General features: G+C 42.8%; 1 protein-coding gene across 1 annotated transcript in view; it reads right to left on the bottom strand.

Moving 5' to 3' along the window:
• LOC119457630 (equilibrative nucleoside transporter 3-like) overlaps nucleotides 1-21,995 on the bottom strand; it is a 32,085-nt gene extending 10,090 nt beyond the window's left edge. Inside the window, exons 1-9 of the mRNA XM_037719263.2 lie at nucleotides 21,299-21,995; nucleotides 15,981-16,062; nucleotides 13,696-13,850; nucleotides 11,369-11,463; nucleotides 10,295-10,345; nucleotides 7,390-7,475; nucleotides 4,158-4,304; nucleotides 1,288-1,321; nucleotides 571-641 (exon numbers count right to left, since the gene is read on the bottom strand). Of these exons, the coding sequence (XP_037575191.1) occupies nucleotides 571-641; nucleotides 1,288-1,321; nucleotides 4,158-4,304; nucleotides 7,390-7,475; nucleotides 10,295-10,345; nucleotides 11,369-11,463; nucleotides 13,696-13,850; nucleotides 15,981-16,062; nucleotides 21,299-21,513 (936 nt within the window). The 5' untranslated portion in view covers nucleotides 21,514-21,995. The remainder of the gene's footprint in view (nucleotides 1-570; nucleotides 642-1,287; nucleotides 1,322-4,157; nucleotides 4,305-7,389; nucleotides 7,476-10,294; nucleotides 10,346-11,368; nucleotides 11,464-13,695; nucleotides 13,851-15,980; nucleotides 16,063-21,298) is intronic.
• Nucleotides 21,996-26,326: the final 4,331 nt, after the last annotated feature.

The following is a 26,326-nucleotide window of genomic DNA, read 5'->3' as shown; positions in this document are numbered from 1 at the left end:
CGACCTTAGTCCACCTTAATCCAATCACTAATCAATAATTAATCAACTTTTGTAATAATACTTATTTCTTATACACGGCTGGGCATGCTTTGGTTAGCTTCTGGCCAACGCCCTCCCGTGCCACCACTGACCCGTCGCGCTCCATTTTTCTGTACACCGATCAAGTTTACCGCCCACCACTTCGGTTGACTGGTCAAGATTTCCAGTTCTTTTCGTTTTTTTTCATAATCCTTGGATGTTACTTACAATTGTTTACAAACGTGTTCACCCCTAAAAAGTATCTAGAGAGAACCCTGCTTGGCATCATTCAGTCTTACATCTCTGCAGCCAGCAACTCACTTCTCCAATGGCAATGTGTGCAAACAACAGTGATTTTTCTTTTCTTTTATTTTTATGGACAAACCAGGTAAACAGAAATGTGTTCCTATGAACGATGCAGACCTGGAAATGCAATCATTCTGGGTAATATGAGTGAAAATTAAGTAGCAGTTCCTATAAGGAAAATGCATGTCACAGTACAGGATGCTGCGGAATCAGTGAAAAAAAAGTGTAGAACTGCAGAGTACTTGCCTTTCTTAAAATTAAAGTAGTTGAGGCCTTAATCTCGAGATCACTGTTTGTAATCAAGTCTTGGATGCTTCCTGGAAAACAAAACAGCAGCCATTGTAGCAGAAAAAGGAATCAATCTGAAGAAAATAGAACTTGAAGCTCTAGGGACAAGTTTCCACGAAATCCTGGCAACTATAAAGCTGTGATTCTGATTTTCGTCAATGGTGGCTTCATGAATGAATATGTGACGACTTTTAAGATCCCCGCTCAAACACCAAAGTTATTCAATCACACCCATCCACTGCCTCAGGTGAATCAACGGAGGTTAGTTGACTGATGCACCACCTGCGAGTTAAAAATGAAACTGGTGCATTCTTCTTTCTTTCTTGTTGACAAGAAGTCAAAATACAGCTGAAAAAGGCACTGGTGGGACACCCTGCTTCTATGCGATTTTGCTCACTGTGTGTTTCTAGAACACTTTACTTGGTGTTTCTGTTTCAGCGGTGATTAGGGAAGGGCAGCACGAGCAGTGCATGGTTGTTTGGAACTGTGTATGATAATCACTATGATTCAGGTCCTGTCTCAAGTGAACAACAAGGGGAATGACTTCATTGCCTCCTGCACATAGGCATTGACAGCAACTGCTTTACAAGCCTGAAGAAAAAAAAGTGTTACGGCATGCGGCAGTCAACATCTCAGTGGCTCTGCAAGTTACGCATAAGCCCTCTCTCGACTCACCTTCTGGGTTCTTCACACAGTGCATAAAGAAGCCCTGCGGACAAAGTAGAAGAGGCACGAGTCAGGAGGAGTTATCCAAGCCCAAATGCGATGCAACAGCTACTGTTTTATGCAGCAACACGCACAAGTGACTCTGCAGTTGAAAGGCACAAACAGCAGATGATGAATGCACACGCATGGTGTGCTTACCAATCATTAGCCCCTTCCAAATGCTGTGACATGTCTGTTCTCTTCATTCTCGGCAGAAGGCATGCCTGGGAAACGAATCCCTGCACCCCAAAAGCAGTAGCTGTTTTAATGTTGATGGCATTGCACTGCTTTTATCAGCACATCGTGATATTGTCACGCGGTTGGACGACAAAGTGAACAAGATGACAAGGTGGTTTTGTCCTGGCTCAGAACTGTTCAGTCGGATCCTCTACTTTCTCATCTTCTCCATGCGCTTATACTCCGTGCTCCATGCACTTCTCTGTGGCAGATACAGAGGTCCACACAGATGCTAGCAATGTCGGACTTGGGGCTGTCCTTGTATCTCTGGTGGTAAGCGTCGTTGTCGACGGCTTGCTCTGTGAACTGGAGTGTTCATGGGCGTAGGACTCTTGTTCCTGCTGCCGGACGGGGTCTTGTGCATGGAATGCATGGTCGTTGTCGTACCCAGCAACCTCCACCAGTTTTGTCACGCGGTTGGACGACAAGGTGAACAAGATGACCAAGTGGTTTTGTCCTGGCTCAGAATCATTCAGTCGGATCCTCTACTCTCTCGTCTTCTCCGTGCGCTTTCTCCCCAAAACGCTAGGTGGCAATATATATAACCTATCCGTAAACATATTGCTGCTTACGAAATATCAGTGTATTGCAAGCACCACAATGAATTTTAAATATTTTGTGTTTCATGATTGTTCTCATCTAAAGAAAAGGACTCTACACTAATGATTGTGTTGCTGCCGACAATCTGAACAGTGATCACTAAAGCCAAGATGCCAAAATTTCAAGTAGCATGTCTTTTACAGATAGCTGAAGCGCAAGACGACGTGACCATGGGCACAACATGCAACAAAAACTTCATTGCAGTAACAAAGCTTAACTCTTTCCGTAGCGCGCCCATTGGGCATCGTCAGCTCTCGATCGATAGTTTGAAATGCCGCTTTCGAGACCTTCCGCACTGCTCAAGGACATACTGCGCTATCGGACATGAAGGAGGAGAATTATATTTTAGTTTTCTAAGCAGTTTGCTTTTTTCCCGCCAGGCGGTGATTTTTAAACGCGCTCCGAAGTTTTGCGATCGCGAAAGCAAAACACAAAAATATCTGGCTCTGGAAATGGCGCGCGCACTTTGGGAGATCGCAGACATCGAGATTCCGCTGCCTCAGCGGCTATACATAGAATAGCAGTGAGTCAGAGGACGCTGACTTTTCGTCAGACTTTGAGTTTGAAAGCGATGACGACACCAACCGGCTTGGAACATTGGCCGCCGCAACCCGGCACGCCCAACTGTAGTGGTTGCGGGTAAATTACTTTGATTTCTTACAGACAAGGAAAAGGCCAGACCACGTTTTGCCAAAACAGTTGAACCTCGATATAACAAAGTCGGTAAAATCAGCAAATTGCTTCAATATATCAAAACTTCATTATTTTGAAATTAAATCTGTTATGCAAGTAAATACAGTTGCTGATAGATTTTTCTGACATCGAAGTGGCTGAAAAATTTTCCAAATTATTGGGCAATCTAATAAAGCAAATTTGAATGAAAAAAAATTTGTTGAATTTGAGAGTTGGCAACGAAGGATAAGGCTGTGTGGACGATATCTTCACAGTGGCAGTACGAAGTGAAGTCAGCCACGCTTTCGCGTTCATTCCGCCCCCTTGGCTGACAGTGTCGTCCGCATTGCGACGACACTGTGATGAAAAGTACCAGCAGCAGCAAACGAATGCTTCGTCTGCCTCTCCCTTCAATGCATCTCTGAAACTAGAGATTACGCTACCTCCAGCACTAAGCACGTGGGAAGACAACAAACAATGCCACACCATCTCGCCTCGACCAGTCTTTGCACACACGGCAGATTCCCTCTGAAACAGGGCACGCAGGTTGCATATGCACCCAGCCAAGTACAGACACGGTTGTGCTAGAAATGAAGACTGCCAACCTGCCCCCCCCCCCCCCCTCTACCCCTCCCCTTGCGTGCCCTTGATTGCGTTGCCACGAGCTCACTCCCCTCTCCCTCTTTCCCTTCACGTGCACAAGAAGACCGCGCTCATCAAGCCACCATCCTTTCCAGCTCCCCTTACATGCTTTCACTCGCACCTAAAGCATACAGCACGATAGGATCTTATAGAACTTGGACTTTATATGGAACATAACAGTTGTACACTTCAGCGGTCACTCTCAGTCACGTGGCACGTGGTTTGAGAGGTGCGTTCGAAAGCAGCTGCATGTAATTCAATTATTTGACAATCTGCGCCCACGTGAGTTCCCACTAATTGTCTCGGTAATCCTTCACCATGGCAGTGAAATTTTGTTACATTCAAATCGTGCATAAAGACACTTCGTTATATTGAGGCCCATGTTCTATGGACAAGAAGTTATAAAAAATTAAATACTTCGTTATACTGAGAGCTTCGTTATATTGAAGATTGTTATATTGAGGTTTAACTGTATACGCACACACTTCTGTTCACACAAACCCACATAAAAGATTATAATTTCAGTCTAAGAACTAAATTGAGACTAATTATGAAAGCCTGTTACACGTTCATAAACAGTCTCAATGTGCACTTGAAAATTTTCCACCAACATTGGCAATTGAAATCATTGGTCATTGATAATGGAACAGCTAAAGCCGACTGTGCAGTTCGGTCTGGTTACTACTCACCGTGGACAGCATGACTAGGAAGCAGACCAGGGCAACCACAAAAACAAAGATGGCACAAAGGAAGTAGGCCAGTGCCACAGTGGTGGGCTCCGGGTGGCCCAGCAGGCAGATGATTTGCAGCACCGAAGCGAAGAGGCCACCAACCGCCTGCAGGCAGTACATGGGCAGCTCTACAAACAGGGCTTTGATGAAGAATGCATAAAAAGCCTCGAGAAGGTGAGGTCGCGAGAAAGTGAAAGCTGTTGAATGTCAAGCAACTACATGTAGCATATCCAGAACTGAACAGAAATGAGAGTGAGTTTGAGCATGGAGCCTTCGAAGCAAGGCCCTTCCAGTGGTGGACTGACTCAAACGAAGGAGTCATGCCAGTCCTGCTAGTGTTACACTGCTGATCAAAACGCATTACTTGATGCCATGCGGAGTAGGGGATTTCCACATGATTGTGCATAGTGATTAGTGTTTCCAAAAGGCCACCAGATTTTTGAAAAGAAGTATTGTACCTTCTGCTTGCACTTCTTGAAGACAGTGAACTTTCAGACATGTCGAGAGAAACTAAATATACCCTGAAAGAGGCACTACAGGAGGAGCAATTGTCAGCCTCGAGTTCCAGGCTAAACCCTCAAGTTCCAACATTACTATACCACCTCCAAAACCACCAATGCTAAAGGACACTGAAAGGCAATTCAGTTCAGGCTGGTAAGCTATTAGTCCAGGACTTTACTTTGATTCACCTGATGAAAGAAAGATTGCTTACTAATTTAGAAAAAAAGGAAGGGCAGAGTTTCTTCTGAACTTGAAATACAAACCACGCCAAGTGAGATATCATAAGTTTCAAAGTATTTTCACCTGTTCTGACTGCTTATAACATAATAAAGTTGTCAAAACTGGATGGGATGCGCACTTGGTCCTTTCATAAAGCAATGTATTCGTTGTTAGCTGACTAACTATTAATTAGTTCTGAGCAGATGATATATGACATCACAGGAAGCCAGTGCGGAAACCTCTAGCAGCGTCACCATGCATATTTTATTTTACTGCCCATTTCTGGCTTAGTGAGCCTCCATGGGCGGTAGGCTGACCTTTCCGATGCACCAAAAGTGTACCTTCCCTAGAAAAATTATCTCGATATTTTTGGTTTTTTAATCATTCCCTCAAACCACCTGCAATCCATCACAAAGGCTGCAGTGCATTCCGTAAAGGAATCCATAACTGGCAGCGGAAGACTCACAGTTGACATCCAAGTTTGCAGTTTTTGATTGTACTACCCTACTAGTGCAGAATACAGCCTTGACACAGAGAGGTTGCTACGTATGCCTGGCCGGAGTTGTTCAGTGCTCTTCGACAGATGGTGCATGAGAGCACTGCACTTCAAACATTTCCTCTGGAATCTGGATATCAGCTTCAAGACAGTGCATGTGCATGTGCTCAAAGCTGAGCCAGTGTTGGCATTCAAACACTTCACCAATAAAAGAAATCAGAAAAGAGCCCTGCGCAAATAGCCAGAATTTTAGGAAAGCATTAAGATGAAAATGGACCATGCCGCCTTCAGGTAAGCAATTTGACATCTCCACTGAAAAGTGAGTTTGACCTGATTTGTTGCATGTTCGACATCACCAAGAACTACAGCAGCAGAACAGATCCTTCAGTGAGCTTGTAGAGCCCCTAAATGTAAACCCCACATATGAACCCTCTGATGGAGTCTCAGATGTGGGAACAGCATCAATTATTTAATGTGTGGTGTGCTTTTAAAAACACCGGCCCAGCTGCTTGATGAATTCTGCCTAACTAAAATAGTGCTAGAAACAGCAGAAGATGTGAACTCGTTATGCTGATCAAACACTCAGCATAAAGAGCTAACATAGATGTTTACCTTTTAAGTTGCAATATGACTTGACACTGGGCTAGTTGCTGATCGTCATAATGGACATGCAGATGAAATGGCATAAAGGAAGAGAAAAAATGACAAAGCACTACTACCAGTTGCCATTGCAGCAGCTGCTGAGACTGATAGAAAATGTAAAGGGCATGGTGAAGGAACAAATAATGGAGTGATGTCCTACAACCACAGGGTATCACATAACCTGAACAAGGTGGTGAAGTGGCTTCTCACACCCCTCACTTTTTTCAGCCTCATGCAAACTGTGTCTCGGGTGCACAGGGGAAAAAAAAAAAAAAAAGTTGTGGCATGATCACATGTATGAGAAATCTTGCATCAGAGTGGTAAACCGCATTGTGATGAACAATGACGAAGTCTACTAGCACAAGCAGGCCACTGCGTAAGCAAATGAACAGCAGAACATGAAAGGTCAATAAAGTACAAATTAAGACTGCATCTGCCAGAGCAGCAATAATTATACAAATGTGAATTAAAGCCAAGCAATATCGCAATATTAGACAAAAGCAGGGATGTCGCGATCCATGACTTGTTGCAGGCATATTTCATCAAGGAAATGAAAACCAGTTGCATTAGTTAAATATCAGAGGTTTTGTATGACAAGCAAAAAATCAGTTTCATATGCACGGCGACTTAAAGAATGGTGTCCTATCGTGTCTCTCGCCTTTTGCCATGTATAGTAATCTCACTTGTGTTATATTCATGTGTGCGTACAGATTGAGGCTCAGCTATTGAATTAATTAGTAGCACTCTGTTTTCTGTCTTCTTGGTATTTTGTCTGCACTTGAGACATTTCATTATGTTGCACTCCTTGTCTCGCCAGAACACTTGACACATATATTAATTTTTGCTGCAAAGGTGAATGACAGTGTCTCAAGACATAGGCGACGCCTTTTAGGTATCATTATTTTCGTCAACATTTTTGCATTTGAGGCAGTTACTTAGTGTGTATACACATGGTACTTTAATAGAAGTACTAAAATTTCTGAAATAGTGGCAAATTCCCTTTGGTTCATATTGACGACCTCTGGCCTTGCAGGTCATAGTAATTGGTCAGTATAAGAGAAGGAAAGCAAATTACTGCTGACCGCACTGAATGGCGGTAAGCAGCCGTGTTGCGAGACCCAACTGCCAAATTTTATTTTCAGCAGTACGCAGAATCAGTACGTACAACAGTACGTACAACAGCACGTACAACAGTACGTACAACAGTACGTACACAGTACGTACAATCAATACGTACCCACTGGAAATGGCCACAGCTAGGCTAGTGCAAATTTATCTGAGAGGGAACCCTTCTGCAAAAAGTTTGAGAAGCTCAGCCATGCAATCACATACCATTCCGATTACCAGACTGTGCATGTAATCCGAAGGCAAGAGTGCCGCCAGACCAATGATTCCTCCTTGAAGCCATGACGCAAAAACTGCGGGAAGAAAAAGACAATGTTGTCACTATGTGTGCGATATAGTCTCTAGTAGCTATCTAGTAAGGTACACACAGGCAGGTTGCAAAACGTTCATGTTGCAAGTACAAGCACTTAAGTTGCACCACATGTAATAATGCGAAAATAAACAGAAAAGATACACAAAGGCAGCGATACTATGATCATAATTATTTAAAAAGAAACAAGGGGCCAACTGCTTAAAAACAGCCAATGCAAACACAAAAGTAGAGCAGGAATGAAGCCATTATTTCCAAACAAAAAAAGGCAGTCTACACACGAGAAAGTTAAATGAAGCTTAATTAAAAAAAAAGCGATTGCAAAAAAAAAAAGAAAAGCTTACGAGCAGAATCAATCTCGAACACTAAAATTAGTAACGCATTCATCGTATATCCCTCAAAAAAAAAAAAAAAAAATTTTTTTCTTCTTAGAAGCTCAGAACAAATATGGGAACAAATTACGAGTGTGATAATGAAGAGTGAGGTAAAAATGTTTTTACGTAATGTGGTGCATTAATTCTTAAAAGGGGCCCTAAATCACCCACTCCTGCACGAAGACCAAGAATATTGTTTTCGAAAAATCTATCACCTTGGCTGGCCTCTTTGTATATTATTTTTTTGTGATTTTTTTTTTCATGGGCATCGCCATCGTGGTCTGTTACACGGACAATTTTTCAGTTTTGTGCGTGGTGGCGTCAAATAACATATGGTCATGAAACGCCAAGCACACTCGTCCAACCATTTTCATTAACACGAATTCACTGTAGTACCATGCACTTGGTTGTTACAGATAGAAATCAGCACCCTTAACAACCCAAGATAGTGGCACCCAGATAGTTCTGTAAAATAGTCTATAGACTAGATTTCACTGTACTCTTAGGTCTGCTGCCTATAAGCCAATGAAACAATCACAGTGTGGGCTGCATGCATTATCCAGTCCACCCCTAACCTGCCAGCACGGGCGACATATGCGTGCAATATCCCGATTCTTGCAGACCTGCTAACCCTAAAGTTCAGTGGCGATTTAGCGGTAAATGCGAGAGAAACGCATCAGCATTACATCGCACCTCTTTAAAGTCCCCGATCCGTGATTTAAGCCGCATTCACCACACTGCAAAATGTTGTTCGGGAGCTCGTTTGGCAAACGCCCTGCCTCTTCGAGGAGTGAAGTGCAACTGACGGTGGTCTGCTCCAGACCGCCGTCAGGTTGCACCACAAACACACGCACGCATGCTCTTCTAAGCTCTCCCATTCCCTCTCCACCTCTGTCATGTGATCGGCTTACGACACTTCACACACATACACTTTTTTTTCCACTTCAACACTCCTAATACAGTGAAAACCTACTCTATATTACTACGAAGTTACCACAACCTGAGAGAGACATTCTGCCTGGAGCAGACGACAAAGAAGACGGGTCTGCCTGGTGCTGGGGCGCTGTCCACCATCTTGGCTACTGAGCATCTCAGTGTAAATACAGAGTAAATAGTCCCGCCTTGTGTCGTTTTACGTAACAATATTGTCCATGTGAGAGTTACAGTGTGGGGAGCTTGATTGTGTCTCACGGCATGCAGTGATGTGCTTGTTTGACCCTCTTGCCCGTTGGAAATCAGGGGAGAGAGAGAGAGACCTTGGCACAAAACATGGCTGAGCTCCCCACTTCTATCAGAAAGAGCCAATAAAAAATAAATCCCAGGAAATGAAACTTGCATAAAATTTAAACCAAATGAGACAAAAGTGAACCTCTTGTTTGAAATGAGCACACAAATTTACATATACCCACAAGTTTTCAGCACCGTAGTTCAATGAACAAAGATTTTTTAAATTGCCTGTTGCAGAATCAACTTCCCCTCTCATTTATTTACATGACTGTTCTTAAGGGCTTCAAGTTCAGGTTTTATTCTTTAGGACCAAGACAACTCTACTGGGTAGATATATGGTAGCTAATCATATGCACATAAAAGAAGGAATATATTTCAGCAGATCGATTAGCTGCTGTCTCTTTGCTTTACTGCATGCAAGCATATTTGCTGCAAATGAAACTCCTTCAAGGTCTTGCAATGTGATGCCCAATGTGCAACAAGTGATACATTTTGATCCAGCAACAATTTTGTTTCTTCCCAGGTACCACTTAGAATAAAAAACATATATCTAATATTTTTTATGAAAACTTTACACGTTACATTACTGAAATTGAAATGCTAAATAAGACTCTAAGGCACACTCGTATTAGATCACTTAAAGGCCAACTATAACTAAATTAACCTTTGGCTAAATTGTATATAAAAACCTAGTTATATACTATCAAACAAATTTTGGCCAAGCTAGAGTGCTGGTAATTGTCTAATTTTCTTATTAGCAGCCTTTCAATAGCGCCCAAGCAGACGCACCACCTGTTGGTTAGCAGACATGTGACGCAAATCCAAGCATGTTGGCTTTGATATTTTTCATTGCACCGTGGGCAGTGTCCTATCTTGGAGGTGATGTGTCACTTCTGGTAGAGAGGTGATAACACACGTTTCCTTTGTTTGTTTGTTTCTTCTCAGTGCGGTCAATGGCACCTACATGACGTCACAGACCATACAGAGGTATGAGTCAGCCTGCTGTGCACAGCCTATACTTAAAGCAGTACGCCATAACTCAAGACACCCATGGAGCACCTTATCAGAGTCGTAAAGGCACAGCAGCAACTGCTGATAAGGCCCTACTTGCTCTGTTTTTTATCTTCACCTTACACACTTATCAAACCTGCAGGTCAAGCTAGTGCTATCTGCATGAACGAGATGCGGTGTGGGTACTTGCCATTCAGTAGTGATAGGAGGATGACAGTAAGGATGAAGAAGCCAACCTGCCCTGAAATCAAAATGTTCATTATTTCGTGAGAAAACTGCCAAGTTGTACACATGGTACCATTCAAATAAGAATGGCGAAATGTGTGTGGTCAGCAATACAGTTCAAAGGCAGTGATCAGTCTAAAATTAACTGCATTCCCCAACAGGGTTGAGAGGTGGAGGCGTGTTGTGGCGCTAAACTGAAAAGGTGTTATTTTGAGGAGACGCTGAATGATGTGCCAATAGGACTTGTAGCAGCTCTTGTGGGAAATGTTTTTCTTTTTTCAAGGACTAACAAAACAATCTCAAGGCTTAACGCACCACGATGCCTGATAGCTTCAAAACAATATTTATTGTCTTAAACAATGAGCAAACATTTTTTTTTTCTATTGAACATAGAAGGAAAAAAACAAAAGTGTTTGGTAAGCCTTTTTATTAAAAATTAAATTATGAGGTTTAACGTGCCAAAACCACGATCTGATTATGAGGCACGCCTAAATCTAAGTACACGGGTGTTTTCGCATTTCGCCACCATCGAAATGCGGCCGCCGTGGCCGGGATTCGATCCCGCGACCTCATGCTCAGCAGCCCAACACCATAGCCACTGAGCAACCACGGCGGCTAAACCATCATCCACCCCACCATCAGCCACCACAAACAATATGGCTCCCTACCACAAAGATGCTAATATGATCGGACTGGCTCGGCACTTGAATTGCATAAAGCTCATAGGTCAGATACACAAATACGATCCATTTATAGGCTTAGAAAACTAGCCAAGTTCCAAGAATTTTTAAGCACTCCGTGAAACTTAAAGAGCTTTAGGTCAGTTCAAACTTCAATTTCTTGAATTTCACGCTGAAACCTCAGCCCCAGTACATCAGTGTGATCAAAGTCAGCTGTGCCATTTTGCGATGATCAATGCTCAAAACAAGTTTACCCAATGCTTCTGCAAGGTAAAGCCACTGCCTTCTGAAAGAAGCTATAGAATGGCAGCCAATGAGGGGTCGTGCACATATAACAAAAAATTAAAAACAGGTCTTACAGTTATCAGTGTTGATTTTCACGAATGCTGTCACTATTGCAAAGAAGACAATGCACAGAGAGAATCCCAATATGTTCCGTGTCTCCTGCCCAATTCTGAAAAAAGAGAGAAAGAGAGAGATGTTACTTAAAAGACAATGAACTTGAAATGCATTCTTGGCTCCCAGTCCGGCAAATGATGTAAATAGTGTTTTCATTTCTAAAAAAATAGTAATTCTTATGATGTAGAATTGTAGACAGTCTTCAAACGGTCTGGAGAGTTTTAGATTTATTAGCCCCTGTTGTTTTGACATGTTTTAAACCTGGCTCTTTCTCATTGAATGTTCCCTCAAAAAATTTGTTTAGCCCGCGACACAGAACAGTGACACGACAGCTGGCAAAATACTGTAATGCGCAGTAAGCCATAGACTGTTTCGCACGGTGTTTGCTGGAGCGAACGTTTGCAGGTGCGAGTGGGGGAAATCTCCTTTCGAGAAGTAAAAGAAGTGCAAGTTGTATTCATTTGTGGAAGTTGCGCCTACCATTGGAGAAGTGGAAAGGCTCTGCTTTTCCTCCTTCTTATATGCCTATTCGGACTTAGCCTGTGGTCTCTACCAAAACCATCCTTTAGCTTCTTACTGCCGCATTTGTTCAGCTTATTTTAAATTTGTACTTGGGCTACCCCATTGACAGTGATGCATGTGTTGCAATGCAGGCTTGCTGGTATGGCATCTTGAAATACTATTCTACCGCATACAGACTAGGTGCAAGAAGGCACATGAAAGACAGAGCACCATGTCTGTGTCTTTCATGTGCATTCTTGCACCCTCATCTGTATGCACTACAATAGTGCTCCCAAGATTCCATTCACAGGCATCATGCTATCCTTGAAGAAAACAAGACGTCAGCCCCATCCAGTGAACATGCGAAGCTGAGCTCTATAGAAGAAGAAGACTAATGAAAACGAAGCAGACATGCTCAATCATTGTCATTCCATGTAGAAGAAGAAAACTTAATTTAGGACTGCCTCCATAACTAGGAAGGCAACGTGCTAGAGCATGCAGAAGGTGCGGGCGCCAGCTTTATTCAGTATACGGATGTTGAGCGGGCATTAGCCAATCATGGCAACTGCTGGTGCAATCATGCTCTTCGGGATCAGCATATTTTCCCCTGCTGTAGCATCGACAAGAGTGGCTGAGAAGTAGAATCCCGGACTGCCAATTTGTTGGTTGTAAGTTGAAATCCTTGCCGCACAAAGATAATTTTTCTTTGCTTGTAATTTTCTCGCAAGAGATATTGGAATTCCAGCGATGCAATCCCAAAAGCGGACACCAAAGCAACCAGGTGAGTGAGCCCATACAACATCTATTAGTGTAAAACTCTAAATCTAGATTGTGAAAGTGATAGCCTTGCATAAAGGCCAGAAGAAAAATGACTTCACAAATTACAGAACGATATTTATGCTTCTGGTTTCCTTAATATATTTAGACAAGTTGATTTTTATGTGCATGTCCTTCTTTCTTATGAAAGACCAAATAATTACAAATTTTCAGTCTGAATTCATATATGTTATTGATGTGGTCTTATGCTAACTCCCTTTTAACAAATGCCTCTACATTGAAAGCTGTTGTGTTGAAGCCAAAGAACAGAAAGCTAATTCACTATCAACATTAGTGCTGGGAAACTCCGCTGCCAAAACTTTTTCCGCATTGGCAGGTGGCCCCCCCAATTGGTGACCCCTGGCAATTCCGCCATCAAGCCTACTTTTCAGTTTATTGTCTGTGTTAAGCACTAATTACACCCCATTGAAAATCCATGTAAAGATATCAAAACACTCTACAAATATACACAAGGGCATAAAGACCTCTGTTACTAAGGCAACTTTTTCTCAGAACATGCACCTCGCTGACAGGAGTAAAATTAATTGACTGCCACTACATTTTGCCCACTGTACATTGCTCCTGTGGCACTCCGTGGATGGCAAAAAATAATGTGACATCGATATCACTACTGAAACCTTGACTAATTAAAATGACAGCTAACACTACCAATCTAACAGGTGGGACTCAAGCTTACTCAGACTCAATGCATTCGACCATACATGTTTAAATTGACGACAGCCTTTTTGTCGATTCCACTGAGAGAAAGGGACCCACATGAAAAAAACGTCCTCAACACCTGGTTTTATCAATTAACTCATAGCCTGACTAAATAGCAGTGAATTGTGCACAGTCTTCAATGAAGCTAAGATTAGAAAATAAAAATAAAATATGTGATATTTTGTTAGACCAAAGTTGAACACTATATGTGCCATGCCCATGTGAGGTACAAGCAGGGTCAAGACTGCACCTGTGGTTGAACAGTGTTCCCAGGTAGACGGCTATGAGCGAGGGAAATGAGCTGGCCACAGAAAAGGCGCCAAATAAGTGCGCTTGCAGCTCCGTCTTGTGTGTAAATGTGTAGTCGTATGGGATGGACACATTCCTAAACTTGTACATCCAGAACTGCAGAAAAAAAAAAAAGTGAATGGGTGGTTAGTGGACAACAGCAAAGATGCTGCGACAGACAACAATAAAAGGAAAAGAAAAAAATACTGCTGCGCAGCAAACTATAAATATATCCTTCTCAGATGTCAATTAGTATTGCTATCTGCTGAGAATACACACTTCCTGCTACGCCAGCGTCATAAAAGCAAACAGAGGTAGAATACGCTTAATTATGAATTTCCCCCTGAGTTTTGTTGAGGTTACAAATGTGGTCTCCATGCATGAACTAGGTAAGAAAACAAATCAAACTCTTCCCGTGCACTGATATCGGGGAACGTCCAGCTGATTCTGATAGTGTTCTGATGTAAATCATTACCGTACGAAACGAGAGGAATGAAACCGCTGTAGAAATACATAGAACGACAGAAAAATGAACAAGGTGGTAAGGACTTGCAGCACTCGAGCTGTCGTTTTTGTTCCACAAGAAACGAAAATGACGTGTTTGTGCATGGGATGTGTTTTAAACACATAACATTTATAACCGCGAGTACACACTGGTTCCAACAACGCACATTTAGAGATTTTCCTTTTGCCTTTCTTTTCTCTGACAACCTTTCGAGTATGTTAACCCCTTTTGTAGCACAATAAGAAATGTTTCAAGACGTATAGAAACACCTTTTAAAAACGTCATCTTTATCAGAGCCACTGATGTGCTATCCTGTCACAGTTGTGGACAGAGCATCCGAATGGAATATTGGAAAAAGAATGATGTTCACCAAGTTGCAAGCGTCTCAGCCCTGTCACTGAGTGTGTCAGAGGTAGCCTTAGTACTGGTTGTGCAAGGTATTTGTGAACCCAAATTTGTGTTAAACATTTGTCCTCACAATATACGGCTAGACCTCGATATAATGAACATGGATATAACAAATAGTTGAATATAATAAAGTAAATCAAAAAAGGCTTCTAGCCAATATTAGCATGTCACAAATGCATGTTTATAATGAATATCGGATATAAAGAAGGTATTATTTGTGTCAGATACTACATTGCTATAACGAGGTTCTACTGTATCTGTAAAGGTTAAACCCATAGTAACCCAATAATACCCAGTTAAACCCAATAATAACCATAACACACAAGCAATAGGCACAACGGCACTTTCGTAGAGACGTCAACAATGCATAGCTACACAGCATGCAGCATAGTTGTGACAACTGCAAAATTTTCTTTCGGTCCTTATCCTTCTCCCAAGTTTGATAAAATCAAATGTCTGCACTGCGAAGTACCGTACACTGAGTGCTCAGCGATTGAAACGTTATACCCGAAGAGCATGCATGACTGCTGGTGATTTTTGAGCCACCGGGGGCGCTGGGGACACCGAGCTGATGGTATGTGTTTGCTGCAGCAAAGATCCGGAGACCACACAGCACATACTAATGGAATGCGAAGGGATTCACCCAGTGAGAACCGTAGGTAATGTACACCTTCCAGAAGCACTTGGGTTTTAATTGGATGGAAGCATCAACCGGTCAGCAGTCGAGATAAGCAAGAGACGTTTACAATATTGGTGGGAAAAAAAGCAGGGAAGCGATTGATACGACCTGATCTCTCACAGTCATAGGTAACCGTGCAAGATAGATTTTACGGAAAAAAAAAAATTAATGAAATGTATACAAACATGTATAGCATACCTGATTAAATCAAGCAGACTAGGTGACTATTTGTCACCACCTCGTTTCAAAGGCAATGATAAATCATCATCATGATGTATTGTGGTATACGGTGAAAGTGGGAGCCTTTATGTGCATTATAAGTACATTTAGTGGCACAGAAAGTGCCAAGTGGCCAGTGGCACAAGAAGTGCCACCTGTCATGCAGTCCGACTATCACATTTCATTCACTGAGCACTGTACACCCGATATGATGTGTTCACAGGGTGCAGCAAACTTGGGCTCTGGGCTTTAATATGAAATAAGTTTGTACTTCTTCAGAATTGTAATTAAGTATTGAGTGTCTTTCCTGTTCATGCTCTCTGCTTCTTTTGGTATTATTTTAGTGCTCCCCTTTAAACAAAACGTTTGTAGCTGTTTGTACAGGTGCCTTCTCTGCCTACAAAACAAGAATGAGTGTGTGAATAAAAACACTTACATCACTGGCATTTGTTGTGAAGTTCCAAGGAAGCATAAGTACTACTCCCAACAAAAGAAAGACATTTTTTACAAAGTAATATCTGAAAAAAAAAAAAAAGATACATATTTGTACATCATGCGTCATATATATTTGTACAATGAGTGTTACATCACAATATGTTAGCACATGGTTAAAGTCACTCAAAGGAGATATGCAGAGCAAATTTATTCAGCCTTCAACCCAAAACCAGAAAGTTCAACTTCAATAACACATCACACATTACAAAGAAACAAGCTTTCCCCCGTGTACCACACACTCTGGTGGAAGCAATGGCATAAAAAAAAAAAAAAAAAAGGAGCAACACAATTTTTTGCTAGACAAAACACTCGGACAACACTTACAGCACTGAAACCAAAACCAACAGGTCGCTTGAACTACCCCAGAAGTGTCCCATTATTGCAAAAGACTGAAACAACATATATTTGTGTGTGTGTTGTGTGTATATGCACGCACTGCGGAGACAGACAGATAGGTTTAGCTATTGGGGGTCAAGTGGAGAGGTTATAAGCACGTACTTAGTACTTATTGCTAATCCATTTCACTTGTACTGGGTGTTTCATGTGACCAGAACAAACTTTATCAATAACTTTATCAATACACTGGTACACCTTAGACGAAAGATACCTATAGAATATTGCTCATGGTTGTCTTGAGTTGCTTGGACAATTTTTTGAAGTGTGACTAGTTAGTTACTTCATTAAGCTTAATTATACAAAATTTTAAATATTCGTTTTGGGGCATAAGTCATACTTGAAATGTTGTAAAGCGTGCTCAGAAACACGTTATGAAGTTGTTTCCATGGCATTGTCTTTAACGTGGGTCCTTTTTCCAGGGCTCTGAAGAAAGCGAAGAATGAAAAAAATGATATAACTGCACTCTTGTGCATCTGGATAGCAGCACTTTCATCATATTTCAAAAAAGCAAAGTCCATGAGCCAGTGGCGCAATGACGGGGGAAGGGGGGGGTCGGGGGTTGTAACCTCCCCCCCCCTGAGGCCGGCTTAACCCCCCCCTTTTGTTTAACCCCTTTTCTTTCCTTGCGCATTTGAGTACTGCAACTAAGATGTAAGACGCGCAATCGTCTTCACACTCGCAAAAAGTGCATTTTTTTTTACAATTTCTCGTGAGGAAATTGAAATTAGTGCTGTTCAGATGGTATTGGCAAACTGTCAACCCCCCCGGCAGAGATCCTGGGTGCGCTACTGCCATGTGCATATCGTAAACGAAGAAAGTGATCAGCCACGGCATCTAGGGGATGTATTCTGGGACAATCACTTTCAGTGATACTGTCGCTTTCACGTGACAAAGTACATGGAGTGCTCTATGATTCGAGTGGTTTTACTCAACCAGCCAATAGCACAAACTGAAAGTGATATCTTCGAAAGTGACCACCCGAGGATACATTCCCACCATACATCGGCACCTTTGCTGTGAAGCCTGAAATCTGCCACAGTCCTAAATGATAAGAGCTAGGTAGGTGCTGAATGAGAATGCAAACACCCTTGTTAGCTTTTTTTTTTTTTTTTTTTTTTTTTTTCAACGGGCATGCGGGCTTTTTCTTTGAAAACACTATTGAGAACTCCCAGATGCTTAAGAGCATGGTTTGCACCCCTCAAAAGACAAATATGCCTTTGTCTACAATGCCCACAGTTGCAGCCCCCAATGAATAGTGGAAACCAATCTCCAAGGCCACGCTTTGGTGCACAGTGAACAATGAAAAAGACCAGGTGACGTCATAGTCGCCATGCTTTGGAGAAGCTTAAACGAAAGCAACTTGGCATTTTTTTTTCTTCTCTGGAAAACCAGGTAAGTAACAGCACCAAGCGTTACACTGAACAATCCAGACCATAAAACATGACATTACTGCGAAATTTGAGCACGAACAGAGCAGTGGTAAGCGCAAAATAGTTTTTTTTTTTTAGTGATGAGCAGGGAAAAACAAGTGTATCTGTACTGAGAAGTTCTGGTGCAAAAAAAAAATTATAAATAAAAAAAGTGTTTCAGTTAGATAAAGAAATAAATACAGGATTTCCTGACAAAGGCATATCATCCCATAAATTCAACTGCGACGCACACCACGAGCCCGGCCTTAAATCATGCAGCTGCATTTAGTTGCCGCTTCACGACCTTTCTCCTGCATCAGCCATGAACCTCTCTCATGTGTTTTGGGCTTAAAAAAAGAAACAGCAATATGCCTCACAGACAGAACAATGGAATGCACATCCTTACAACTTAGCAACAAGCATTTTTTTATATTATTATTATTTTTGTTCACTCGAGGGCTGGCCATGAAACAGAAGTTCAATGGCTGAAAGAAGTGCCACCTTCCAGTTAACTGAAACACATGCCACCATAACTAAACAGGTTCACAAAGCTGCTGAACACTAGGCTTGCCAGTGTGCAGAGGTACTTAGCAGCCATGAGCGTTTTGGAGCACGTAAACTCAACCATCAAAGAAATAACACTAAAGAAAACATCAAACACAAGACAACCATGAAACGACAAGCAGGAAGCAGAGAGGGCAAATCACCATTTCTAATAAATGCAAGAAACACAATGCATTTTTATCTGGCATTTGAGAACCACAAAAGGCATACATTATCCCATACAACCTAGCAACAGCCCCATAACCACAGAAAAAAGAAATTACAAGCTGTTACACCCTGCCACTGCAAGACACACCTGGCGCTTCGTGCCACAAAGACTGGCCAAATTCTTGCCATGCTCAAATCAGATGTCAGCCATAGCGGGCTAAAAGCAGACAGAGCAAGCCAGGGTTGGATACTTCATTATCTTACGGGCACTATATTTTTTCACTAACTTTTAACAAACAAACACAAACACAAACAGACAGACACACACAGACACACTGCGAGAATCAATGTTATGCAAAGCATTTTGCAGGTAGCTGGTTATCGAGCATTGTTCGGAGTTTTGCAAGGCACTACCAGATGGACCAACATGTTTTGAAGGGTGAGCAAGTGCGTGGCGTAATGTGAACCTGTGCGTGATGACAGCATAAGGCAAATAAACATTATAACCTGTTCCATTACGACTTGGCTTATCTCGAAGGCAGTACAATATGGGAGAAACTGGCATGCTCTCGCTTTTATGAGCATCTTGTTGCTGTGAGACGTGATGGACACAAAGGTGCGCGGTAAGGTCAACAATCAACCACACATTCCAATCCTGCATCTGAGTCCCCATGGAAACGGGGGCATGCGCACAAGCTCTCGCTTTTTAAAGCAAGTTGCTGCTATGCGACGCGACGTATGTGCCAAGAGTCTCAAAGACCTAGTTGACACTAGCACGAGAGAAGTATGCGCGCATCTGTACTTTCTTGAAGGCCCGGTTCAGGCTGAAATACATGCTCACTCTGAGTCGCAAAAAAACATTTGCTGCACTAGTGGACTCATTGTTCCCAGATACATTTTATCATGAACCTTATTTAGGTCAGCCATATGAGGATATACTGAGATGGGTCTGTAGAATGGGCCTACCTCCTGGAGATGAACCTTTTTCTGTAAATTGCATTCGGAAACATTTGCTGTTAAAACCTGGTTAAACTCGAGGGGCTGCTTTGTGCCGTGCTACACGTGCTGAGACCATATAAATCACTGGTTTACAGACTGTAGAGATGCTATATTCTGGGGAAACATTCTCCAACGGACACTCAGGAAGGATATAGATATCGCACCATATTAAATTAGGTTCTTACTGTGTAGGAGTACTGGCGGTCCTCTCTATGACATGTTCATACTACTGAGTCATAGTAGTAGTCATACTACTACTAAAGATACGGCCTCTGGAGATCTAGACTGCGTGTTCGCCATGCTGAAAGCCCGCTATCTACTAGAGCCTTTTATTGTGAAAGTTCCGCTTATGTAAGAAGTGTGTACACTTCGCAGGAATTTCCACCAGACTGGTTGCACTCATTGGATACATGTGTGTGTTTACCTGATACTTGAGCGTGTAGTGACATTCTCTCTGCAATGTATTTTCAGTATTGTATTCCATGTGTAGAGGAGAATGTGCATGCAGCACTGAAGGCACTGCCAACGCTTCGGCGCGAGACCCAGAGCTCTCGTGTTATTGATGCCAAGAACTAGGAATGTGACAACAGAGCCTCTTTCAATCACTTGGATGAGTTTTAATAAAGTCCCCTTTCATTTTTTTCTTTTTTGCCACTTACTTATGCTAATAATCTATCTTTTTCTTTAACTCGGCATCACTTTTCATCACCTATGAAGGTGGCATGTGCTTTGCTGTTGACTAAGACCCTGCAGTCACTGCAATTGGCTCTGAAATTGTTGTTGCCTGAGTGGTAATGCATAGGCTCGTGAGGCTGCCGTGTTTCCAGATGATGCATGCATATGCGTGTATTTGGAGTACATTGGCACAACAGCAGCGCAAGCCATATTGTCCCAAGACACTTTCCAGTTGCATGTATATATAGGGTCACATAGCCAAAAAGCATATGTTGTAAACACCGCCACATTTCTTAGGTGTTGGTATGTATTCATGTTGAAATTTCAGTGCAATAATTAGATGATGGCAAGGAGGGCACATGACACGAGTGCCGGTGTTGTGTCTCCTCCTTGACGGTGCTGAAATTTCAACACGACCATCTTTCCTCTTCAGGGTGGGATGAAGAATATGTCATATGTGAAGAATGGATAAGAACGCCTGACCCAGTTACACAGTAAATGTTTGAATAAAAATCTGAACCATACATGAAATGGCTGAAATTGGAATTTTTCGTATTTTCTTGCCTGCATTATTTTTTGTACTGATGAGTACTACCTCAAGCCATTCTCATTTATGGATACCACTGTTGCCTCGTTTCTTCCTTTGCTCTAGCCTATTCATCTGATGAGAACAGTGCATTAAAAATGGGCTCTGCCATGATCCGTGGCACGCTGTGCAGGTTATACAACATAAGCGCAAGAAAGCAAGTAAAGCCACACAGAGCTGTCAACAGGTTTATGGCAGGCTCAGATTCCTATGGGACCACCTCTGTTGCAGGAGGCAGACAACTGAGTAAAAAGAAATTAAGGACAAAGCATCATCACACGAACACGAGCTAAACACACGAAGTGATGTTCTTAGTGAAAAGTGTGGCATTTCGAACTCATTAGCCACGACTTTCTTTGGCAGCAAAAGCCTTGTCTTCTCCATTCACTAGCACTTTGTCCTACACCAACACCACTGCGTTTTCGCCGTGTTATCAACTTCCATGCATGAAGGAAGTGATTCACGCACTAGCAGTGCGCTCACCTGTCAACGGGAACTACGTATGGAGGCGGTGACTCAGGAACAAGCAGAGGATCATCAGCACTGCTGTCGAAATCATCGGCCGCTCGCAATGTCGCATTTCGAGACAGCGCTCGAACGGCCTCTGGAACAACACCTTCGCGCACCACAGGCATCCTGTCTCCATCGTGTGCTGAAGTTGCAGCGCGGAAATTGCGTCCGTATGTCGGCACGTCCATGACTGCGATTCGTCAGCTCCCGAAAACAGCTGTAGCTGCGTCCATCACCCGCTTCCCGCAGATCTTCAGATCTTCATTTCGTGACGTCCGAAAGACCCACTACGTCGCCAGAACGTTCAGGGGTGCGTAAACTCCCATGCCAGGCACTTCTTTCAGACGACAGTGCCTGCTTTCTACGGACTCACGAAGCTACAACCACTTCGCTACAACTGCCAAGCGTGGAGAAAAGAAACAGCTTTCAGGAGGGCTAGCATGACGTCAGACAGTCGGCCTTCGCAAGGCAACAACCTCCTCTGACATACCTCTGACGCTGTTCTCTCTCCGCTTTCACTCGCCTGGAGGAAGCAAAGTGCGCGGAGAACGCGCGACGAGAGTCGACGGCGAACAAACTCTCATCAATAATGATCGTGATGACTCAAATCGTGACCGATCGTGACGACAGCATCGCTAAAACCTACCACGGACCAAACAACGCCTTCAAAGGTTCCGGTCCAATTCTAGTACACTCTACCACGGGTTTGGCTTTTCGGCAACTATGAGAGAGGTGCGGCGTCAGAGGAGGCTGGTTTCGTGGCTGGTTTGCCCAACGCTACCAAAGCTATATAAACTGCCAAACTATAGCATCATCATCCATGCCTCCGATGGAGTGCATTCGCAACTTGACACGCGGCAAGCACGTCGTCTGCTACGCCGTGAGCGTGGGCCGGCGCGCATTTCTGCGCGCATGCTCTGCGAGATGCCTTCGCTTATCACGCGCGATAAAAGCATGCTTTGTAAACCATAGCATTGGTGCCATTCAAAGATACGGCTTCTCGATAATGGATCGTCACCATATAATAATGTAACGTGTCTCACTAAACTCAATAACTCTCCTCATAGTTTGTGTTTTGCCACGACGTACTACCTCACTCGATTACCGTCCAAAAAGTGGCACGCAGGGGCCGTATTCTGAAACGTTCGCCTAGGCGAAATTTCTTTTTTCGCTTTCAGGCGTGCGCTGATTGGCTGTTTTAGCAAAATTGGATGAGCTGATTGGGTGGCTGAGCCCGACATCATTCAATTTTGCTCAACCAGCCAATCAGCGCGCACGCTGATTTCGCCTAGGCGAACGTTTCAGAATACGGCCCCAGGTTCACCAATTTGCAGGAGTGGCAGGAGAGATGCTCGGCACGGCAACGTCAATACGCGCTCGTGTTCGTTCCACATCGTTGTCGGCAGTAATAACAAGATGGACCTTGGTAATAACACGTGCTTTTTATAGAAAAAAATAAAAATGAAACTCGATCGAGCATAGTACATGCATTGATTCCCGATAAAACATGCTACTTCTGCAGACGTCTGCGAGACGTTTGGTTACCGGTAGTTGCTACGCGCTCACATCGACATGGAGGAAGGAAAAAGATATTTTTCCTTGTTGTTTCTTTTTTAAATGCTAATTTTATTTTTGCTTGGTTTTGTTTTTGTTTATTTGAAGAGTTTCAAATGGTTTTCGAATGGTTATTGAAATTATTGGTCACAAGAAATAATTGCTCACAAGAAAATACACACTGGCTGCAGCAGCACAAGCATCAAGTTTGCTGGAGTGTGAATGTGTGGCGTGGCATATGCGGGGACAGGATCATTGCACCCTATTTTTTTCAGGGCAACTTCGACAGTAAGAAGTACATGCAAGAAATACTTAGTCTTGTCGTCGACAACTTTGTCTCGATCTGATCTCCCCACTGAACGACCTGCGCCAAGTGTGGTTCCTTCAGCAGGACGGATGCAAAACAATAGACACAAGTGCATGAGGTCATGTGAAACATGATTCATTTCCCATCTTTGACTAAAGACTGGTATTGCATATATCAGCTGGATGCCGTTCGAGTTGAGTGACCTGAACCGTTTATAACGTAGGCGCCAACACTGGAACAAAATAATGCAGATTCCACGCACTGTGCATATCAATGTTATGCAAAGTATTTTGCAGGTAGCTGGCCACCAAGCATTATTTGGGGTTCAGCGAAGCGTAACCAAATGGACCAAACTGTATACTCCTGCTGTTTAAAACCTGGATGGTCCGGAGTAATAATTATTTGTTCCGTATGGAACATGCATTGTTTTATTTGTAGAAAACCGAAAACTATTCAGAATATCTTTATTGATTGTTGCAATGCAATGCTCTTTTGGGATATACTACAGCACACCTTTAAGAAAGAATCTTCCTTTAGATCCGTACACTCTCAGGTTCCTTGCTGCTGAGAACAAACAAGGCGTAATGCTTCTGGGCCATATGGAGAAACTGTTTGGCACATAGAAACGGTGATTTCGACGCCCGGTCCACACAGGAATATTTTTTAGCATCAATAGTGTCCTTCATTGAGCCCTACAGCCTTCAGTCATGTGCCCATGACTGGGTTACTCACTTCATGAAGCCAACTTTCCTTCTGCAGTACTAAGTTGTTTACAGTTTCTGCTGTTATTGACTTCCCTGTTTAGTTGCCTACGTTCAGTACACTCAATAGACAACAAAAAAGCGATTGTGGCCTAATGGCTAGAACATCAAGCTACTGTGCTGAGAAACCTAGTCTCAATCTCACCATTGAACAGTTGAACTTTTATTGAGGCCTGAAACGCCTCAATAAAAGTGCCTGCAAAGAGCCAATGAATGCTTTACATTTTAAAAAAATCCTGTAAAACCACACCTGCGTGCTGCACCACAGCCGTAAAGCTGGTTTCTCAGCAAAGAAGGGTACTGTTAATGCAAGTGATCTCATTTTGGCAAATAGGGGGTGCGAGTGGTGTGGGAAAGCAATAGCGGAACTCTGCTCCTCGCAGGGAATCATATACAGGTTGCTTGGGCTTTAGGCTGTAAACACAGCCTTGGCACCTAGCGAGAACCCTTCCAACGCTGCCAGAGGACGACCAGCAGATCGACGGCATATTGCGGTCACTGGTTGATGCTCTTTGTATGATTTCTACTGCGCTACAGATACAGTCAGCTCAAAGCTCGTTACAAGTAATGGACGCCCTTATCCAGTGCTTGCATGCCTTCAGTAAACATCATGGATCGCCCGTTGTTGTCACTGAGGACAGAAGTCAGAAGTTAGCGATGTGCCAGTGAATGCTAGAGGCATCATTTCTCATATTTTTATACTTACAAAATACATAGGCACATTTTCACAAATTGGACTCTAACCTCACCTATAAAGTTCCATTACCCTATCCGGCTACAAATTCATCAACTCTTCAACATGCAATGAACACAGCAGTGGTAGTTTATATCTGCACAGACCACACTTCTGTTCCATCAACTCTACGAAGTGCGACAACCACGGCACCCAACTTCACCTTCAACATGTGTCAACTGAAGCTAAGTGTTCACTTATATTCAGACAAACTCGCATATGTTCTCCATACGGTGCTGCCCCATGCCCACAACCAATACCTCAAGATCAGAAACCGACCTCTACAGACCTGTGTTCTCTCTCCTTCCTTTTTGTCTTTTTAACCTTTAGCCCCCTTCCTCCTGTGCAGGGTAGCAAACCGGAAGCACTCCCTCCTTTTCCTTTTTTTCTCCACTCTCTAAGGCTATGTCTACTCTGAGAAAATACAAAGCTACTCAAAAGCACCAATCTCTCGAGTTTTAATATCGTAGTCCTGGAACTTTTCCCAAAAAGGGCATATAAGATGGAAAACCTTAACTGGCACTCCCATATAGAAGACTTTGAACTAAGAGGTCACGAGCCTTAAAGACACTACATAAAATCGGTAATTGGTATTATGGTATGGGGGGCGAAAGGACACTGTCACGATTTACTGTAGTTATGTACAAGCTGTGTTTTGTTTCCTACTAGCACAGCACCCAAAACCCTTTCTTCTTTCAGAGCACAAAGCTATTCACTCATGTTTAGGTCTTCCAAAATTTGTAGCTGATAGCGAGTTATATCGTAAGGCGTGTCTACCTTCTCTTCATGCAAGATTCCGCATTATTAGGGTTATAACCTACTTCAGAAGTTTAGGAATCTCCTTAGAGATGTACAACAGATGCACTTATTTGCGAACCAAATGCATTATTTAAATACACGTGGTCATCACTGTGCACCCCATATACTGTTTTTGTACAGGTACAATTAGTACAAATGTACTCATCCGTGATGTTATTCCATTCACTGGTTCCACTTGATCACTCAGTATTCAGTATGAAGATAGCTTGCCTGATAATGCTGAATTAATGTCCCCCAACATGCATGAAAGCTCTTTTGTAAGGCTATTCGGCCCACTTACAAATAACAAACGTCCTAGCAACCGACGCTTTCTCACGTGAAAAGGCAGGCGATGTAATCTACTCACCTTCTCTTGACTGGCCTTATTCCGTTCGTCCTCCAGGACACCCTGGTTTTCAGGCCGAAATCTTAGCCATAGCTTTAGCTTTGCAAAAGATGCCTCTAAATGCTGCCTCTAAAATTAGTTATTGTCCCATTACTCTGTTACTGTATGCAGTGCACTAACTAGGCATCTACAAATTCGGCCCCTTTGAACACATTTCATTCGAAAGTTTCGCCTCACCTACTTTAGTTCATTTACTATGGGTACCAGGTCACTGAGAAATTCATGACAATGAAGTGGCTGGTTCACTTGCTTGCGCTTCTGTAGAGAAAGTTCTCCAAGGCACTTCCTTCAGTGGTCCGGTGATTTATCTGTGCATCCGAATAATGCTTGTATTACTGCTGCTAGATAAATACATTTTTCTTTGAAGATGGAAAAAGCCTACCACTAGCAAAATCCATAGAATTTCTTCACCTCCATTACTTCTTGAAGACAGAAAAAAAAG

Source organism: Dermacentor silvarum, chromosome 7 (assembly GCF_013339745.2).
Source record: "Dermacentor silvarum isolate Dsil-2018 chromosome 7, BIME_Dsil_1.4, whole genome shotgun sequence".
In the NCBI taxonomy this organism is placed as follows: Eukaryota; Metazoa; Arthropoda; class Arachnida; order Ixodida; family Ixodidae; genus Dermacentor; species Dermacentor silvarum.
This window is presented reverse-complemented; position numbering and strand designations above follow the sequence as displayed.